Below are 21,783 nucleotides of genomic sequence, written 5' to 3' on the forward strand. Positions count from 1 at the left end.
AAGCAGCCACCTCCAGTATTCCAGGAAGAACCATACCCTGTGAGCACAACTTTGAGTACCGTCCAGAGACCAGGAGAAGCCAAATTCCTCCTCAGCTAATCAGTTCCCAATACAGCAGAAGACAGATAGCTCAGAAGATATTAATTCCTGCCACATTACAGAACCACAAGCAGACGACTTATCCTGCAAAGAGCTCCAGGCACATGATAGAAGCAGAAGATAGATTCCTGCCACACATTGCCAATACCTGCTGGGACTTGAGACTGTTGCTGTATCTCACTTGGATGAAAGCTGCATCAAGTAAAGACCAGTTTGAACTATATTCCAAGTCTGGATCTCAATTATTGCTGCAAATCCCTCAATTACTCCTACTAGCAACACACTAATTTTATTGCAAGTGAGCCAGGATCCAGTAGTCCAGCCGTACCCAGGTAGGAGACACCGTTGACACTATTGCCATTATCACACAGAGACATTACACCACTCTGGCGTTCCTAACCTGGTACGTGAGTTACAACACCTTAAAGGGCCCTGCAACAGTACCCTGCGCACGCTGCAATTGGCGTCACAAACAAACCATAGACTATTATGTACATTTACTGACCTGCATAATTTGGCGTCCGTGTAACTGCACTTAAGGTCCGGCTCATTGCATTTTTGGCGTCACGAACAGGATACGAATTGAATTGTGTGCCAACAGAATCGGATCCAATTGTGTGCTTAACTGGATCAAATTGCATGTTTCACAGTTCTGCAAGACCTACAGATTGTGCAAAAACCCAGAAAATTTACTTTATTGCTGTGCCAGAAAGCGCTAAAACGTGCGCACCAGCACTCAAAGGGTTAATTCGCCATATTCGCAAAATGGCGCTGCTTCTTCATGCCCATAAGTGGGAAAAGTCAAGAACGCCCTCTCAAGAGCGTGAATACGCCCCCCTAGAAGCGGGAAATCTAAAGCCTGCCCACCAAGAACTTTGCAATGCGAGCCAAGGGTGTGAAGACTCCTCCCTCTGGGCTCCACCCTCACTTCCTGAACGCACCCCGACAGAGGAGTCAAGGAAGATGGCGTTCCCTTCTCCAAAATGGAACCAGATGGCGATCCAGGGAGAGCTTGTCTATGAGACCACCGTACCTGAGATCCGGGTCTCTCAGCTTCTAAAGAGAGCTGGCCCCTGCACGTTCGGAGTGTCCCCAGAGCCGGCACATGCCGCCACCAGAGAAGAGGACATCGTGTCTACAGTCCGGACCCGGAGGCTGTGGATCCCTCCGCGACCGCTGACCAGACATCCCCCAAGATGGCCGCCGATGCTAAGCATGCTCCCATGGAAAATGGTGCTTACACAGTCGCCCAGGCCTTGGACCAGCCTGCACCGCAGACAGCACCTGAACCCCGCAATGATCACCAGGAGGCACCGGAACCGGCCGCGACATCAGGTAGGAGGAGACGCGCTCCGAAACTGCCCCTGCACCACTCCCGGTGGGTCCGTATACCCCTGATAGGCCCAAGCCTGCTCTGCCAAGCACACATGCTGGTGCAGCAGAGGCAGCTGGAGCTCCCACTCCGCCACCCAGAAGATAAAGCCCCAGGACAAGCGACCTTCACCCGGAGGTCCTGCTAGAGATAACCAGCCTCATACCAAGGCAGTACCAGGAACTGCCACAAGAGGTCAGTGAAGCTCCATCACATCAGCTGCAGCCACCTGCATTATGCCTCTAACTACTGCCATAATAGAGTCAGAGAAGGACTTCCCTGTGGCCATTGTCATTGCCACTTAAGACTTTCAACCGCTGCAACAACAGCGAAGAAGACTTCCAGTCCCTCCGGTAGGCAGCAGCAGGCCATCTGCCAGGCGGATTTTACCACAGTTGCCCCTGACTACTGGAGTAACAGAGCCAGAAAAGAGCCAGTCTCTGGCTATTATCACTGCCACTACAGAAATCTCTGGGCCTACTACTGCTACTGTACAGCCTGAATCCATCAAACAGGAGCACTGCCCTGATGTGTGTGAGGATAAGGATGAATCCACTGATACTGCTCCATGCACTCCGGAACCACCACAGAATCCAGAGCTTCTTGCTATGAAAGACCAAGGGTCTAGCCTTTAGGCTGGGTTCAGACCTGAGCGTTTTACAGCGCGTTCCTACGCGCTGTAAAACGCTCAACAGGCAAGAACCAATGATTCCCTATGGGAATGGTTCTCACCTGAGCGTTTTACAGCGCGTACGATCGCGCTGTAAAACGCCCGATGCCCCAAGAAGTACAGGAGCTTCTTTGGGGCATCTTGTCGCGCGTTCCCGTACATAGACTTCAGCGGGAACGCGCGATAATGGGCGTTCGCTTGTCTCTGTATGCTCGATTGCAAACGCCGGTACAATCGCGCATACAGAGCGTACGTTCAGTACGCTCAGGTCTGAACCCAGCCTAATTGCTGTCCAGAGAACCTGTCACCTACCAGGAAAAGGCCAAGGCTTACAGAGGATTCTCCAGAGAAAGGTGATCCTACAAGTTCTGTCACAGAACGCCACCAGGAGATTGCAGATGAAGTTTCTGCTGGAATTACAGCTGCTGGGAGCACCCAGGTTAAAGAAGAACTTTTGCCTCCTCAAACATGGTATCCAGGAGGAAGATTTCCAGACTTTCCTGTGAGGAAAACTACTCACTGTGCAAATCACCCACTACCTTGTTTGGATTATAATTAACTCTTTTATCATTCCGGTGGATTACAATTGACTTTTGCCCTGTTTCCAGAGGATTCAACGTCAAGCACTTCAAGTCAAAGGACTCAAGCTTTATTTGAGCGTTCTATTTGAGCGGCTCATTGCAAAAGCCCATAGGATCCCTACTAGATCTCTCTCCCCGGTCTCCGCTCCAAGACGTTTCATCATTAAAATTCTGAATTATAGAGACCGGGATGCCATTCTTACGGCAGCCAGGAAGAAGAAAGACATTCAATATGAAAACGTAAAGATCTAATAACGTAAAGATCTAATCTTCTATCCAGATTTCACAACCGAAGTGCAGAAACAACGCAGGCAATATACAAATGTCCGAACTCGCCTGCGCTGTACCATTCTAAATTGCGGATCCAAGATGGTGACATGGTTCATACTCTGGGCTAAGGGTCAATTGGGGTAAATCTGCATTATACCTGGTGGATGATGTCAGTGCACACTCTATATCCACCTGGGGGTGGTTATTCACAAGGATGTTACCCAGTTCTTTACATTTAATATGGGCCCGGTTATGATCTATGTCTCAGAAAAGCTAAAAGCCTGGGGAAATTTACTCTTATCTCTCATAGGACGAATTAATGTTTTCAAAATGGTCATTCTCCCTAAGCTCCTCTATCTCTATAGGACGGCCCCAGTGGTGCTGTTGAAGGCCCACTTTCAAGCACTTGATCGCCTACTAACCCCTTTTCTGTGGTGCCAATCGGTGTCCCGCATTGCCAGGGAGACTCTACGGACTCCTTATTGGATGGGCGATTTAGCTCTCCCCAACATGTATCTCTACTATATAACCACACAACTGAATTACGCATCCTGGTGGATTAGAGTAGATTCCTGGTATATAGAGCGGATAAATACCCAGTGAAACATTTCACTTCCCTTATGGCGGGGTGATTAACGCATGGAATTCATTTGTTGTAGTGATGGGGGAGAAGGGACATAACGCGGCTTGGTCACCAGTTATATCTTTATGGAGAAACTCCTGGAATTATATTCTCTGCCACACTTTGAATTCTGGCCGCAGAGGGGCATTAAATACCTCACCCAACTGCATGAAGAGGGCTCAATACCGGAAAAGAACTGATCAGTTTTATCCTAATGCATTCTGAATAGAGAGCAATCCGTTCAGGATGCATCAGGATGTCTTCAGTTCAGTCTTTTTGCCTTTTCAGGACGGAGAAAATACTGCAGCATGCTACAGTTTTCTCCCTGGCCAAAAATACTTGCTGGAAGCCACTTTTAAAATGTGACTTTTTAAAATATAAACTTGATTATCTGCCTATCTCTCTTCATTTGTGACATTTTACTGCCAATAATGCGACTTTTTTTTTTAAAACCGAAATGCCCCATTTCAGCCAACCCCTTGTCAGACCTCACTTGCGACTTTTGAAATATATTTGCGACTTTTGAAGCATATTTGCAACATTTCGGCTGGTAAATTGCTACTTTTGTCTCTGTTTTTGAGACTGACAAAACCCTGTGGTTTAGCTCATATACATTAGATAAAAATAAACGCATCCTGTTTTAATACTTACCTATCACCAGCGATGGTCAGTTCGCAGTGTTCGCCAGCGAACACATGCGGGCTGCCATCTTTCGTAAGGTAGACTCACCTGTCCCGCGATGCACAGGTAAATGCACACACTCGCGTTTTGGGCGAATCCGTCATGCATCTGCAAAAACTGATCCGTTACAATAATACAACTGCATGCATCCGTCATGAACGGATCCATTTGTATTATCTGTAACATAGCCAAGACGGATCCATCATGAACTCCATTGAAAGTCAATGGAGGACGGATCCGCTTTCTATTGTGTCAGAGAAAACGGATCCGTCCCCATTGACTTACATTGTGTGCCAGGATCCATTTGGCTCAGTTTCGTCAAGCAGGCAGCATTTTGGTGTTCGCCTCCAGAGCGGAATGGAGACTGATCGGAGGCAAACTGATGCATTCTGAGCGGATCCTTTCCCATTTAGAATGCATTAGGGCAAAACTGATCCGTTTTGGACCACTTTTGGGAGCCTTATTTCTGGCGTGATACATTCTTTATGGTATAAAAAATTCTGGAGAAAACAGTTGATATATTTGGCGCAAATTAAAACGCCATTTTACATTAGCTGTAAGCAGGGGTGGATTCAACAGGTTCCCTATGCAACGGTGGAAGCGCAGCGTCACGACACATACGTTTACATACACCATATATATGCAACACACATAAATACACCATATACATGGTACACATAAATAAATACACCACATATACACACATACCATCCAACTTTTAAAAAGCCTAAGGGGTTCACACGGGCGTTGCAGGAAAACATGCGGGTGCGCTGCGGGAACATGCACACTTTTTCTGCGCAAGTGCAAAACATTGTAATGCGTTTTGCACGCGCGTGAGACAAATCACAAAAGTTCGGGTTTGGGATCGGGGTTGTGTAGATTGTATTATTAGATTGTATTATTATTCATCACCATGGTAAAAGATCATGTGATGGACCATGTGATGACACCACAGGTCCTTTTTCTGTACACAGCAAAGAAGAAGACAGAAGAGATGCCGGGCTGCGCGAGCAAGTGGATTAAGGTGAGTTAAATTATATATTTTTTTTAACCCCTCCAGCCCTATTGTACTATGCATTCTGTATTAAGAATGATATTATTTTCCCTTATAACCATGTTATAAGGTAAAATAATAATGATCGGGTCTCCATCCCGATCGTCTCCTAGCAACCGTGCGTGAAAATTGCACTGCATCCGCACTTGCTTGTGGATGCTTGCGATTTTCACTCAGCCCCATTCACTTGATAAACGCACAATATAGAGCATGCTGCGATTTTCACGCAACGCACGAATGATGTGTGAAAATCACAGCTCATGTGCACAGCCCCATAGAAATGAATGGGTCCTGATTCAGTGCGGGTGCAATGCGTTCACCTCCCACATTACACCCGCGGAAATCTCGCCCGTGTGTACTCAGCCTAAGGAGCTAAACTATGGAATGGAAGCGCTCATCCCCAGCTGCCGCTGTAATTTTAACAACTGGATCTGGAGAACCTGAGGGCGCTGGCTGGATCCCATGCCTGGCTGTAAGTCATAATCATCAACATTAAAGGAAATAAACGCATGAAATAGATCAATCTGTGCCAGTTTCACTTTTTGAATTGAATTACTGAAATACATTTTCGATGATCCAGGAAAGTGTTAACAGATTGCCCAGCATGGTTACGTCACACTTACTTCCTGAAAAGGAACACAGGCTCAGAAGAGCCAAAGCTTCAGTCGGTGCTCGCTGAGGACCTCGGAGCAGCCATGTCTGAGCTTAAGGTCCAGTCTGTCCTGGTAACGGGCTCCAACAGAGGAATAGGCTTCGAATTCGTTCAACAGTTTCTGAGGAGCCAACGTCCTCCTGAGAAGATCTTTGCTACCTGCAGGGATCCCGGATCTCCTCAGAGCCAGGTAACAGCTGAGCTCCTTGGTTCTCACTTGGTCTGCAAATATTAATGTGCAAAAGATAAATTGTTACCATAATGATGTGAAGGGGATGCTAAAATCCTGACGAGAAGCGTATATATGTGGACACGTAGAGAGGCTCCCTTCTCCTGCACTGTGGAGGTTTGCTTAAAGGGGTATTCCTTGTATGTCAAATTATTCACAGGATAGGAGATAACTATTAGATTGGAGTGTGTCCCAGCAGTAGGACCCTCCATGATCTAAGGGCGCCTTCACACATGGCAGATTTTGTGGTAGAAGATTAAGTTCCATTCACCTGAATGGAGCAGCAAGCACATTGATTTCTGCAAGGTGAATGGAACTGATTTTCAGCCGCCACATTTTTTGCCACACAATTTGCCGTGTGTCAAGGCGCCTTAATAGTTATCCCATATTCACAGTTTTGGGGGGGGCGGTGGTGGTGGTATTAGTTCACTCACAGTGGGGGAGATTTATCCAAACTGGTGTAAAGTAGAACTGGCTTAGTTGCCCATAGCAACCAATCAGATTCCACCTTTCATTTTTCACAGCTCTTTTGGATAATGAAAGGTGGAATCTGATTGGTTGCTATGGGCAACTAAGCCAGTTCTACTTTGGATTTCATGTGGACTGGGGGATAGGTTTGGTAGTGGGATCTGCCAGTCCACACCCTTCCACTACATGTATTGTCTTTTGCTGGAGGTGATCGCAGGTGAGGCCTGCTGCTGTAATCCTGGAGGCATAGAACAACCCTCTGTGAATGACTTGGAAGGAGAAAGGCTGAGGAAGCCTGAGAGGCTCTGTGTGGTCTCAGCCAGGATGGTTGAGGGGCCATGAGGCTTTGTAAAGCCTGAGGTTTGGGGGGGGGGGGGGGGAAGGGCCCGCCCTTAAGGAAAGATGGTCACAGTCGGGAGGACTTCTGGACCACCCCCCCCCCCCCCCAAGGGTGCTGGTGTGGTCACAGCCTGGAGGCTGCTGCATCGTATATGGCTGAGGAAGTCTGTGATTGCGAACCCCTGCGAGAGAGAGAGAGAGAGAGATCCCTTACACTAACCAAACAATAATAAACTATTTGAAAAAAGTCAGCAAAGAAAAGAGCCACAATACATGTCATATATCAGTAAAAAGAAATCCCAATAATGAACCTGATGCTACAGTATAGTTCTCTGGGGTCTGAGCCACCTTGGTCTGTGTGAATGTCTTTGGATGTACTCTCTGATGACCTTTTAGATGTTATTTATTGCACTTGGCACTCCTGCCCCCACCGTGTGTATGGTTATATAGATGGCATTGTACTATGCAGGGATGAATTATTGTTTCCTAATCCTTTTTGGGGTGGTAATTTTACTATAGTATCTGGTTCATTATTGGGATTTCTTTTTACTGATATATGACCTGTATTGTGGCTCTGTTCTTTGTATATGCTGCTGCTGCTGACTTTTTTTAAATAGTTTATTATCGTTTGGTTAGAAATTAATAAAGAATAACTTGATTATTTATGTGCTGTGTATTTATAATTTGAGTGTGGCGATTTCAATTGGTCATACACAGTGGTTGCCTATAGGAGCCAGTGTAGGTTGGTTTTATTAGATGTGACAGATTTTCACAGTGACCCAGCAGTTTTTTAGTTGCAGTAAGAAAATATATATTGTTCTATATTGTTTTGCATCGCAGATAAAAATGATGCTATTTCTTTTATAGGAATTGAAAAACTTGTCCACCAAGAACCCAAATGTCATAGTGATTCAGCTAGGTGAGTTGTGTCCCCGGGGAGGATGTGTATTTTTGCCTTGATTTGCAGTGTGCACTGCCACGGAATCTGCCCACAGATTGGCCCCATTTGATGAGACTAAACTGCATGTAACTACATGGCAACCGCAGCAATATTTGACATCTCTGTTGTTATTTTTATTTATTTGTTACTATAAGAAGCATAGTGTAGGATTCTTTATGCAGATATTGATTGGGAAATGTACTGAAAACTGTAAAAAAAAAAAAAAAAAAAAAGGATGAGGACACACCCTGAACACAATTCTGTCTGAGACTAGGCAAAAGGTGAGCACTAATCCCATTCTGTCTAGAATACCTTGGCAAGAGTCCTACAGTCAAATTTCATGTTTACTATAGTAGCTTTAACTGGTTCCTGACCAGCAAAGAAAATACTTACACCCTGCTGATCTTGTGGGAGTGCACTCCTGAGGTCAGTGGCAGTAGCGGGGCGGTATAACTGCTATTACCGGTCTTAGCAGTTCAACCCCTAAAATGCCACAGAATCTTCTCAGTTCCCCAGAAGTGGGGATAATGTCAAAGAGTAACAAGTGCAAAAAACGCATGGAAAAAGTTTAATGTTATTAATATAAAAAATACATATTGCTTTATTATAAAAAAATATAAAACGGCAATAAAACCTGCAAATAATTGGCATCACCATGCCCTGTAAAGTTATCATCATGTTGTTTAATTATCACAGCGAAAGACAAAAAAAAAAAAATGTTAGAATTGCTGTTTTCTACTATTCCTGCATCCCTGAAGAAACAAAAGTAATAGTCATATGGACCTCAAAATGGTATCGATAACACATCAATGCATCCTGCAAAAAGACAAGCCCTCACTCTGTCTATGCAAAGTTAAAAAGTCAAGAATACAGTGACACAAAGTGTTATTATTTTGACCTACCGTAAATTCTTCCCTTTAGTCCAAAGCAGCAGCAGCACCAATGGGGATTTCTGATCCTCCTGAAAGACAGGAGATGTCAATTAATCTGATTAACCTTTTGGTCCTATAAATACCCCTAGTTCAATATTGCTTATTGTGTATTTATAACGACTAAGAGAAAGAATTATGCTTCAAGGTCTGTTTTCAAGCAAAACAATTTTATTGGGAGGGAAATATGTGCTGCTGCTTTGGACTAAAGGAAGGAGAATTTACAGTAGCTCAAAATGACACTTTCCTTGTCGTCCTACAGCAGCAGCACCAATGGGGATTTGGCAATTAATCCTCTGGGGAGGGTATTTCATATCACGGACTATATAACCAGTCTGCACCACACTGTGTGCTGTCTGCATCCATTCCGTCCCCATAGAGAATGAATGGGTCCGCACCCGTTCTGCAAAATTGCGGAACGGGTGCGGACCCATTTTGCGGACGTGTGAATGGAGCCTTAGAGCCGTAGAGAGAACCTAGAGCCTGTAATATAGCACAGGTAATTAATTTTACTTTAGAAGAGGGGCAGCAAACTGTGGCAGAGCAGCGATACATAACGGCGCCGCCGTGTTAATATAGTACCTCCCCTTCTCCCTGCGCATGCGCAAGAGACCGTGCGAACCCATCATTCGCAGGGAGAAGGTGGAAACCTCCAGAGGGCACATAAGGTAGCGGCCATAATGCATAACCTAATCTGCAACCTAATATGCTGATTTAACCGCAGCATCTCATCTCCATATATGAAAAATAAGTTCACACCACCCATCTTTTCACTAAGTGTTAGGAGGGGGATGCACTGGCTGTAATATCATAGGATGGAAATATGTGGTTGTGTTAGGCCTCTTTCGCACGGCCTTAGTGCTCCCGTGGCCGTATTGCGGGCCGCATACGGAGCTGTGTGCTTTCTGCATTACGAATGCGGACCCTTTCACTTGAATGGTAGTTCCATGCTTCCGTTCCGCAAAAAAATAGAACATGTACTATCTTCTTGCGGAATGGACGGATCGCTGACCCCATTCAGCATGGGCCGGCCAGCACACGGTCTTGTGCAAGAGGCCTTAATCTGAACACGTATGTTTTCTGCTATCCGGCTTGGTCTAACCTGTGCCAAATGTCCTCCAGTCATTTTGAAAAGGGTTAATAAACGTAGGTTCAGCATTGGTGGCATAGGCGCAGCAGTTAGGTTGTTTTACTGAAGATGGTGCCTATTCCATAAGGCCTCTTTCACACGGGCGTCATGTTTTTTGCCCGGATTAGAGGCGGGTGCGTTGCGGGAAAATGCGCGATTTTTCAGCGCAAGTGCAAAACATTGTAATGCGTTTTACACTCGTGTGAGAAAAATTGTGCATGTTTGGTACCCGAACTTTTTCACAGAAGTTCGGGCTTGGGATTGATGTTCTGAAGATTATTTTATTTTCCCTTATAAGGGAAAATGATAGCATTCTGAATACAGAATGCTTAGTATAATAGTGCTGGAAGGGTTAAAAAAAATAAAAAAGTTAACTCACCTTATCCTCTTGATCGCGTAGTTCCCGGTCGGTCTCTTCTTTAGCTGTGGGCTAAAGTACCTGTGGGCTAGCCGCTAAAGGACCTGTGGTGATGTCAGATCACATGCTCCATCACCACGGTGATGGACCATGTGATTGGAGCATGTGATCTGACATCACCACAGGTCATTCAGCCCACAGCTAAAGAAGAGACCGACCGGGAACTACGCGATCAAGAGGATAAGGTGAGTTAACTTTTATTTTTATTTTTTTTAACCCTTCCAGCACTATTATACTAAGCATTCTGTATTCAGAATGCTATTATTTTCCCTTATAACCATGTTATAAGGGAAAATAATACAGTGAATAGACTGTCACCTAGAACCCATGCGTGAAAATCACACCGCATCCGCACTTGCTTGCGGATGCATGTGATTTTCACGCAACCCCATTCATTTCTATGGGGCCTTCGTTATGTGAAAAACGCACAAAGAGGAGCATGCTGCGATTTTCACGCAACGCACAAGTGATGCGTGAAAATCACTGCTCGTGTGCACAGCCCCATAGAAATGAATGGGTCAGGATTCAGTGCGGGTGCAATGCGTTCACCGCACGCATCGCACCCGCACGGAAAACTCGCCCGTGTGAAAGGGGCCTAAGACTGCAGACTGGATTTTACAGAAAGTCCCCTGCTTAAAAAAAAAAGCAGTCCAAACAGGTCCGGAGAGGTAGGTGGGCGGAAGGGTGTATGCAGGACAAAGGGCGGTAATGGTTACATAACTACATAGTTAGTGCGGCTGAGAAAAGACATATGTTCATCAAGTTCAACCAAGGGATGGGAGGGGATGAAGGAAAGGGGGTGGGAAACCAGAATTCTACCCATTTACATAAGGATTAAAGGGCATCTGTCAGCAGATTTGCACCTATGAAACTGGCTGACCTGCTGCATGTGCGCTTACATAGTAACATAGGTTATGCTGAGAAAAAAAACTGTGAGGTAGAAGCCAATTTTCCCCACTCCCTGGATCAACGACCCCTCTCTAGTAGTTATAGCCTGTAATATTATTACGCTCCAGAAATACATCCAGGCCCCTCTTGAATTCCTTTATTGTACTCCCCATCACCACCTCCTCAGGCAGAGAGTTCCATGGTCTCACTGCTCTTACCGTAAAGAATCCTCTTCTATGTTTGTGTACAAACCTTCTTTCCTCCAGACGCAGAGGATGTCCCCTCGTCACAGTCACAGTCCTGGGGATAAAAGCTGATGGGATAGATCTCTGTACTGACCCCTGAATACTACTTGGCAGCTGAAAGTATCTGTGCTGGTCAGATGTGCCCGTATTGCTGAGAAAATGATGTTTTAATATATGCAAATGAGCCTCTAGGAGCAACGAGAGCGATGCTGTTGCACCTAGAGGTTCTGCTCTCCACTTTGACAGGGCCAGGCAGTAAAAACCTCATTATGCAGGAGTCCTTTCCTGCATAATGGAAACCAGCCGGATCCGTTATGCTGCCCATAGACCTCTATTATCACGGAATGCCTCTTGAAGGCTTCCTAGGTGCATTCCGTCATAGAATTCCGTTATATTCCGTGATGACGGAATCCATACCAGAATTCGCCAAGAATCCGAACACCAAACTTGCAAACGGCAAGTTAGCTCATTCCTACTCATCACGCCAGGCCCTATCAATCAAAGTGGACACTGGCATGTTATTCCTGTGGGTACTATCACACTGCTAAAAACCTCTGCACAAAAAACATTGGCAGATCAGTAGGCTTGTAAACAATTGGGGTCATTCATCAAACTGATGTAAAGTAGAACTGGCTTAGTTGCCCATAGCAACCAATCAGATTCCACCTTTCATGTTTGACAGCTCCTTTGGAAAATGAAAGGGGGAATCTGATTGGTTGCTATGGGCAACTAAGCCAGTTCTACTTTCCACCAGTTTGATAAATGACCCCAAATGTGTATTTGGCAATCAAAGCGCAAACTATTTCAGCTCTTGCACATTGACTTAAATGGGGGATTCAGCTAAATGCCGTGGATTTGAAATTGGCAGGAAAAAACAAACAAACCATGCTGTGTTGGTGTAAGGATGTGGGGCAAGGGACCTTAAATGTATTACTCTGCTATGTTGTGAATTGTATAATTACTGCAACATCTCACTTTGGTCAGTAGATGGCAGCAAAGGACAATATGATGAAGGTCTACATTGGAGCTGCCTATCAGAGGAATACTATAACCTATTTAGTTTGCAGAGTTGGTAAATACCGTATTTTTCGCCGTATAAGACGCACCGGCCTATAAGACGCACCTAGGTTTTTGGGGAGGAAAATAAGAAAAAAAATATTTTTAACCAAAAGGTGTGCTGTGTGTTTGGTGGGTTTGGAACTAATGGTGGTCTGTGGATGGCACTATTACTGGGGATCTGTGGATGACGGATACTGTTATGGGGGGATCTGTGGATGACTGACACTGTTATGGGGGGGATCTGTGGATGACTGACACTGTTATGGGGGGATCTGTGGATGACGGACACTGTTATGGGGGGGGATCTGTGGATGACGGACACTGTTATGGGGGGGATCTGTGGATGACGGACACTGTTATGGGGGGGATCTGTGGATGACGGACACTGTTATGGGGGGGATCTGTGGATGACGGACACTGTTATGGGGGGGATCTGTGGATGACGGACACTGTTATGGGGGGGATCTGTGGATGACGGACACTGTTATGGGGGGATCTGTAATTGACACTGTTATGGAGGGGTCTGTGGCTTGCACTGTTACAGGGGGGATCTGTGGATGGCACTGTTATACATGTGTCATCCACAGACCCTCCCAGCCCATAACTGTGCCATCCACAGATCCCCCGCCGCTCCAGTATACTAATATAATATGTCTTATTCAATTAATAGTTATTAAATATGCCTCTTTATTCCTAATAGTACCTTAAATCCTAACCGCTTCAGTACAATGCCGGCAGGCAGGCCGGGCGGCCGGCGCGTCACTCACTGACGTCACTTGCCTGCGCCGCCTGCTTCATTCATAAAGTAGGCGGCGCAGGCACGTGACATCAGGGAGTTACGCTGCCGCCCACCCGGCCTGCATTGTACTGAAGCGCTTAGGATTTAAGGTACTATTAGGAATAAAGGGGCATATTTAATAACTATTAATTGAATAAGACATATTAGTATACCGGAGCGGCGGGGCTATAGTACAGTGACTGCACCGCCCCGCCGCTATTGCCGGCCCCCAGCTCCTCCTCCCAGTCCCTCCCCGAGTCCCCTCTTGCGATGTAAAACTGACAGCATTCGCCGTATAAGACCCATTTTGGGGGGAGAAAAAGTGCGTCTTATACGGCGAAAAATACGGTAGCTAATTTATGGGCTGTTTTGGACTTTTACAAGTGTGATAGCAAACTGAATATGCAGGTTTGACACTGCACTTAGTAAATGACTTATTGCATCACACTCTCCCTGTGGAAGCAGAAAGTAGTGATGGACAAACATCTGCTGGGACGGTTCGCGAACGCGATCAAATGTTCGCGAACCGCAAGTTTGCGGCGGGTTCCATTCATTTTAATGGCAGGCGAACCTGAAAAACCTTTTAGCTCATATTTGCAGCCAAGAAATAATTACTAGAAGTGCACAAATAGTCCCACAACATGGACAGTGACATACCAGATGTATTATTCAAAGTTTTAATCTCCATTCATTTATTTTTTTCAATGCAAAATATCGGCAATATAATTTTCGTGTACGCGCATGTACACACCAGCCATAATTATTTTTTCCAATACCGTTTTGTCCCTGTGTGTAGCAGAGGGAACGCAGCAAAACCGCAAACAAATGCTGCAGTACCCAAATGCACTATATAGAAAGTATATTATTGGTATATAACACCTCGCGTCTATCACACCAGTTATAATAATTTTTTCTAATTGCGTTTGTCACTCTGTGTAGCTGCAGAACCGCTCACAACTGCTGCACAATACAAATCCACTATAATATACTTTCTATGTTAGAAAGTATATTATAAGTGTATTACACCCCTCTGTATTGCACACCTATACCAGTCCTTAAAAGGACTTTTGTGGGCCTATTTGATAGCGATTTTGTCCCTAACAGCCTGTCCCTGCTCCACACGGCAACCTTTCCCTACACTGACAAAAGACTGAATGTAAAATGGCGGCCAGATCAGGTTTATTTATAAGGTAGGGGGTATGTCCATGTGCTGAAACTTTTCAATTGGCTGTCCTGTCCCACCTGATGGATGTTTCATGGATCAAAGTTCTTAACAATGTAAAACAATATGGCGGACGCGAATATCGCCATATGTTCGGCGAATCGCAAACGAGCTGTGCTTGGTGCTGGTGGAAACCAGAAGGAAAGATCTGTGATGAATTTGGAAGAGAATGGACCTGCTCACGGTGGAGACTGGCGACAGCATGAAGGGGAGGTTTGCAGCGACGATCCCAGGAGTGTCGTAGGATCCAGTTCTGGAGTGTACCAGGAAATAAGAAAAAAGCACCAAGAACCTGCTCAAGGAACTGTAAGTGCGGCTTTGCCATGTCACATTGCTCCACACTGTTGAAGTGGCATTTGGACATACAATAAAGCTCCAAGTACAGTTATATTTCGGTGTACAGGCTGCAAGCCAATGCATAGCCCTAAGGGACTCATACGCTGACACCTTCCTATCCCTCTGGCTGCTCATAGGGTGTTATATGCTGGGAGCTGGAGTAAGGATTAAAGTTACAAGAGACAGACATTCCCTATGGATTACAAATAGTATTGCACAATACTCAGGGTGCACCCAGAGGAACTCGTCCAGGAACATACAAGTGCAGCTAGGCTGCTTAATGGACTTTGGGGAAAACAGCACAGTTACTAGTTTACTGTTAGACAGTGTTACATTTACTTTTGGTTTATTCTCTGTGTTCCAATCTGTTTTATATATTCTCAGCTTCCTGTTCACTACATTTTTCAGTAAAATCAACTGCTGGGAAAGATCCGTTGTCTGTGTGGCATCGTGTACCCTCTGTACCTGTGTGCCTTGCCCTCGGCTTTCTTTCATTGGAGATGATCAGCCTGGGAGAGAGTAGCCACACCGGCGAGTAGTTGCTCAAGTACATCAAGCAGCAAACATCTCAGTGGCTGTCAACTCGCTGACTCCAACTGGGCAAGGTGGTCAGCGACAATGTGCACAACATCCTGGCCGGCCCTGAACCTCGGATAAATAACACCTGCTCCCTTCAAGACCTTAAAGAAAAACTGCAGTGGCTTGCGCAAGGTGCTGGCAATGTCCAGGAGACTGTCCCTCTTTTCAGACATTCTCACGTGGTGAGGAACACTCTCCTGGACTTGCAGCATCAGAATGGTCTGCAGCTACACCACTTAATTTGCGACTTTCCACGTGTCTGTACAAGCAGTGGAAAGGGAGGACAAATTGCGTTACTACCAGGAAACCCTGTGTATGCAGCTTGCAGCAGCTGAAGGCGAGCAGACTGCCACCAGCCTGTCTGAAAAGTGGGTCAATCCCCTCTTGCCTCCACAAGCAGCAGTAGCTGTTTCAGTCTCCACGTTTTTTCCACGTACAGCGCCAGGCTGAGACCAGTCTGCAAGCCGACTGCTCCGCCTCACTGCCCAGTTTCAGGCCTACCTAAACTATGGCCAGTCTCTGGCACATGCCCAGTTCCCTGACCCCATGGATTTCTGGGCAGGCAGACTGTAATGGTGGCCTAAACTGAAACGGCATGCTCTCTTTCTTGCCCAACCTCCATTGTCATCTCGGAGAGGGTTTTCAGCGCCGCTTTGGGTAGGGTGACGCACAAATGGACCAAGTTGTCCTCCGTCAGTGTGCAAAACAACACTTTTGTCAAAATGAACAATGCCTGGATTCAGGAGGATATTCACACTCCTCCAGCTGAGGCTGATGTATAGACTTCGCCCTCCTAGCCTTGCTGGCAGTGCCCCATCTTGCCACTGTTGCTGTCTGTCTGCCTATTATCACGTTCTATATGGCTGCGGCCTGCCGTCATGCTTTTAATGCCTCTCAATCGTCAGTTTAAGTGTATTCACTTTCCACATGGTTGAATGTTAAAATTTTAAAATTTTTGTGTATGTGTGTGAGGGAGGGGGATTGAAATTTCTTTAAAGTGCAGCATAGATGTACGTGATCACAGTCGAGGCAAATCTGGAGCCTGCAGTGCATCATGCCACTAATGCCTGAGGGTCAGTTCCGTGTATTCACTTTCCACACAGTTGAAATGTTTAAATTCTTTGGGGCGGGGGGTTAACGTAGTTGAAATGTTAAAAAAAAAAATTGGCCCCCTCAATAAAAAATTTTTTTACGGTGCACCGGTGCCGCAGAATTTTAGTGGATTACTGCATCAATACTGCCATTTTTCTCACTTTCCACATGGTTGAAATTTAAAAATTTGTGTGTGGGGGGAGGGAGCAGAATATAAAATCAGTGATACAGTCCTAACCTCAGTATTTGAGGAAAGGGATTTAGGGATCCTTATTTCAGAAGACTTAAAGGTAGGCAGACAATGTCATAGAGCAGCAGGAAATGCTAGCAGAATGCTTGGGTGTATAGGGAGAGGCATTACTAGTAGAAAGAGGGAGGTGCTCATGCCGCTCTACAGAGCACTAGTGAGACCTCATTTGGAGTATTGTGCTCAGTACTGGAGACCATATCTCCAGAAGGATATTGATACTTTGGAGAGAGTTCAGAGAAGAGCTACTAAACTGGTACATGGATTGCAGGATAAAACTTACCAGGAAAGGTTAAAGGACCTTAATATGTATAGCTTGGAAGAAAGACGAGACAGAGGGGATCTGATAGAGACTTTTAAATACATAAAGGGAATCAACAAGGTAAAAGAGGAGAGAATATTTAAAAGAAGAAAAACTGCTACAAGAGGACATAGTTTTACATTAGAGGGGCAAAGGTTTAAAAGTAATATCAGGAAGTATTACTTTACTGAGAGAGTAGTGGATGCATGGAATAGCCTTCCTGCAGAAGTGGTAGCTGCAAATACAGTGAAGGGCCAGGGACTATTCATAGTATTCAGTATATTGGGCAGACTAGATGGGCCAAATGGTTCTTATCTGCCGACACATTCTATGTTTCTATGATTGCTTAATTCTAAACACTGCTACATCCCCAGTTATAAGAGGGTGTGCACACTTATGCAACCACATTATTTTAGGGGTTTCTTTTCTTCCCTTGCCCACCTAAAAGATTTCAGTTTATTTTTCAATTGAGTTGTACAGTTTATAGGTCACATTAAAGGTGGAAAAAGTTCTGAAATTATTTATCTTTGTCTCATTTTTCTTACAGCACAGAAACCTGACATTTTAACAGGGGTGTGTAGACTTTTTATGTCCACTGTATGTCCGTGTCACTCAGACATCATTCCAGTGGCGGATCCAGAGCCTGGTCTCGGGAGGGGCACTTCCAGATTATTTTCTGTCCGCTGCCACAAAGCAATGGTTTTTATAGAATAGACTACACAGTGTAGCGGTATATTGTGTGGCACAGTGTAGGCTATATGTGTATAATATATTCCACATAAAAACTTACAATTACTTGGCTTGGCCCTTGGGGATCTCGGACACCACTTCAACACTTTGGCCGGGGGCTCGGTGGAGCTGATGTTGTGTTTTATCCTAATGAGAAAGATTTGATAATAAGGATTTGGAGAATGGGCAGAGGGATAGCAGAGCAGGGAGAGGCTGGTGCTGCTACTAGGGGGTCATACCATGGGGGAGTAATAAAGCCCCCCCCCCCCCAGTAGAAATAATTCTCCTTATAATGTGACAGTGCAAAAAATACCCCCTTGTAATGCCCCCAGTTGAGCTAATGTCCCCATAGTGCCCCCATAATGTGCCAGTATAAAATACCCCAATATAATAGAAACATAGAAACATATAATGTGTCGGCAGATTAGAACCATTTGGCCCATCTAGTCTGCCCAATATATCTGAATCCTATGAATAGCCCCTGTCCCTATCTTATACGAAGGATGGCCTTATGCCTATCCCATGCATGCTTAAACTCCTTCACTGTATTTGCAGCTACCACTTCTGCAGGAAGGCTATTCCATGCATCCACTACTCTCTCAGTAAAGTAATACTTCCTTATATTACTTTTAAACCTTTGCCCCTCTAATTTAAAACTGTGTCCTCTTGTGGTAGCTTTTCTTCTTTTAAATATGCTCTCCTCCTTTACCGAGTTGATTCCCTTTATGTATTTAAAAGTTTCTATCATATCCACTCTGTCTCTTCTTTCTTCCAAGCTATACATATTAAGGTCTTTTAACCTTTCCTGGTAAGTTTTATCCTGCAATCCATGGACCAGTTTAGTAGCTCTTCTCTGAACTCTCTCTAGAGTATCTACAGGTCCTTCTCAAAAAATTAGCATATTGTGATAAAGTTCATTATTTTCTGTAATGTACTGATAAACATTAGACTTTCATATATTTTAGATTCATTACACACCAACTGAAGTAGTTCAAGCCTTTTATTGTTTTAATATTGATGATTTTGGCATACAGCTCATGAAAACCCAAAATTCCTATCTCAAAAAATTAGCATATCATGAAAAGGTTCTCTAAACGAGCTATTAACCTAATCATCTGAATCAACTAATTAACTCTAAACACCTGCAAAAGATTCCTGAGGCTTTTAAAAACTCCCAGCCTGGTTCATTACTCAAAACCGCAATCATGGGTAAGACTGCCGACCTGACTGCTGTCCAGAAGGCCATCATTGACACCCTCAAGCAAGAGGGTAAGACACAGAAAGAAATTTCTGAACGAATAGGCTGTTCCCAGAGTGCTGTATCAAGGCACCTCAGTGGGAAGTCTGTGGGAAGGAAAAAGTGTGGCAGAAAACGCTGCACAACGAGAAGAGGTGACCGGACCCTGAGGAAGATTGTGGAGAAGGACCGATTCCAGACCTTGGGGGACCTGCGGAAGCAGTGGACTGAGTCTGGAGTAGAAACATCCAGAGCCACCGTGTACAGACGTGTGCAGGAAATGGGCTACAGGTGCCGCATTCCCCAGAAACAGCGTCAGAAGCGCCTGACCTGGGCTACAGAGAAGCAGCACTGGACTGTTGCTCAGTGGTCCAAAGTACTTTTTTCGGATGAAAGCAAATTTTGCATGTCATTCGGAAATCAAGGTGCCAGAGTCTGGAGGAAGACTGGGGAGAGGGAAATGCCAAAATGCCTGAAGTCCAGTGTCAAGTACCCACAGTCAGTGAAGGTCTGGGGTGCCATGTCAGCTGCTGGTGTTGGTCCACTGTGTTTTATCAAGGGCAGGGTCAATGCAGCTAGCTATCAGGAGATTTTGGAGCACTTCATGATTCCATCTGCTGCAAAGCTTTATGGAGATGAAGATTTCATTTTTCAGCACGACCTGGCACCTGCTCACAGCGCCAACACCACTGGTAAATGGTTTACTGACCATGGTATTACTGTGCTCAATTGGCCTGCCAACTCTCTTGACCTGAACCCCATAGAGAATCTGTGGGATATTGGGAAGAGAAAGTTGAGAGACGCAAGACCCAACACTCTGGATGAGCTTAAGGCCGCTATCGAAGCATCCTGGGCCTCCATAACACCTCAGCAGTGCCACAGGCTGATTGCCTCCATGCCACGCCGCATTGAAGCAGTCATTTCTGCAAAAGGATTCGCGACCAAGTATTGAGTGCATAACTGAACATAATTATTTGAAGGTTGACTTTTTTTGTATTAAAAACCCTTTTCTTTTATTGGTCGGATGAAATATGCTAATTTTTTTAGATAGGAAATTTGGGTTTTCATGAGCTGTATGCCAAAATCATCAATATTAAAACAATAAAAGGCTTGAACTACTTCAGTTGGTGTGTAATGAATCTAAAATATATGAAAGTCTAATGTTTATCAGTACATTACAGAAAATAATTAACTTTATCACAATATGCTAATTTTTCGAGAAGGACCTGTATATCCTTCTGGAGATATGGCCTCCAGTACTGCGCACAATACTCCAGGTGAGGTCTCACCAGTGATCTGTACAGCGGCATAAGCACTTCACTCTTTCTACTGCTTATACCTCTCCCTATACACCCCAGCATTCTGCTGGCATTTCGTGCTGCTCTATTACATTGTCTTCCCACCTTTAAGTCTTCTGAAATAATTACTCCTAAATCCCTTTCCTCAGATACTGAGGTCAGGACTGTGTCAAATATTCTATATTCTGCCCTTGGGTTTTTACGCCCCAGGTGCATTATCTTGCACTTATCCACATTAAATTTCAGTTGCCAGAGTTCTGACCATTCTTCTAGTTTTCCTAAATCCTTTTCCATTTGGCGTTTCCCTCCAGGAACATCAACCCTGTTACATATCTTTGTGTCATCAGCAAAAAGACAAACCTTACCATCGAGGCCTTTTGCAATATCACTTATGAAGATATTAAACAAAATTGGTCCCAGTACAGATCCCTGTGGAATCCCACTGGTAACATGACCTTGTTTTGAATGTTCTCCATTGACTACAACCCTCTGTTGTCTGTCACTCAGCCACTGCCTAATCCACTCAACAATATGGGAGTCCATGCTCAATGACTGCAGTTTATTGATAAGTCTTCTATGTGGGACAGTGTCAAAAGCCTTACTAAAATCTAGATATGCGATGTCTACTGCACCTCCACCGTCTATTATTTTAGTCACCCAGTCAAAAAAATCTATAAGATTTGTTTGACATGATCTCCCTGAAGTAAACCCATGTTGTTTTTCATCTTGCAATCCATGGGATTTTAGATGTTCCACAATCCTATCCTTTAATAGGGTTTCCATTAATTTGCCTACTATTGATGTCAGACTCACTGGTCTATAGTCGCTCGATTCCTCCCTACTACCTTTCTTGTGAATGGGCACGACATTTGCCAATTTCCAATCTTCCGGGACGACTCCTGTTACTAATGATTGGCTAAATAAATCTGTTAACGGTTTTGCCAGCTCACCACTAAGCTCTTTTAATAATTTTGGGTGTATCTCATCAGGCCCCTGTGACTTATTTGTCTTCACTTTAGACAGCAAACTTAGAACATCTTCCTCTGTAAAGACACATGCATCAAACGATTTATTAGTCATCCTTTCTAGTGGAGGTCCTTCTCCTTCTTTTGTAAAAACTGAACTGAAGTATTCATTAAGGCAGTCGGCTAGCCCTTTATTCTCTTCTACATACCTTCCGTCCTTTGTTTTTAATTTAGTTATTCCTTGTTTTAATTTCCTTTTTTCATTTATATATCTGAAGAATGTCTTATCCCCTTTTTTCATAGACTGAGCTAGTTTTTCTTCTGCCTGAGCTTTAGAAGTTCTTATAACTTGCT

The 21,783-nt window shown here is 44.7% G+C and overlaps 1 protein-coding gene across 1 annotated transcript in view; it reads left to right on the forward strand.

Annotated features, from left to right (window-relative positions):
- Window positions 1-5,988: 5,988 nt before the first annotated feature.
- LOC122920777 (C-factor-like) overlaps window positions 5,989-21,783 on the forward strand; it is a 40,508-nt gene continuing 24,713 nt past the window's right edge. The window contains exons 1-2 of the mRNA XM_044270503.1: window positions 5,989-6,191; window positions 7,905-7,956. Of these exons, the coding sequence (XP_044126438.1) occupies window positions 6,045-6,191; window positions 7,905-7,956 (199 nt within the window). The 5' untranslated portion in view covers window positions 5,989-6,044. The remainder of the gene's footprint in view (window positions 6,192-7,904; window positions 7,957-21,783) is intronic.

The sequence above is a fragment of the Bufo gargarizans genome, chromosome 10, assembly GCF_014858855.1.
Source record: "Bufo gargarizans isolate SCDJY-AF-19 chromosome 10, ASM1485885v1, whole genome shotgun sequence".
Classification (NCBI taxonomy): domain Eukaryota; kingdom Metazoa; phylum Chordata; class Amphibia; order Anura; family Bufonidae; genus Bufo; species Bufo gargarizans.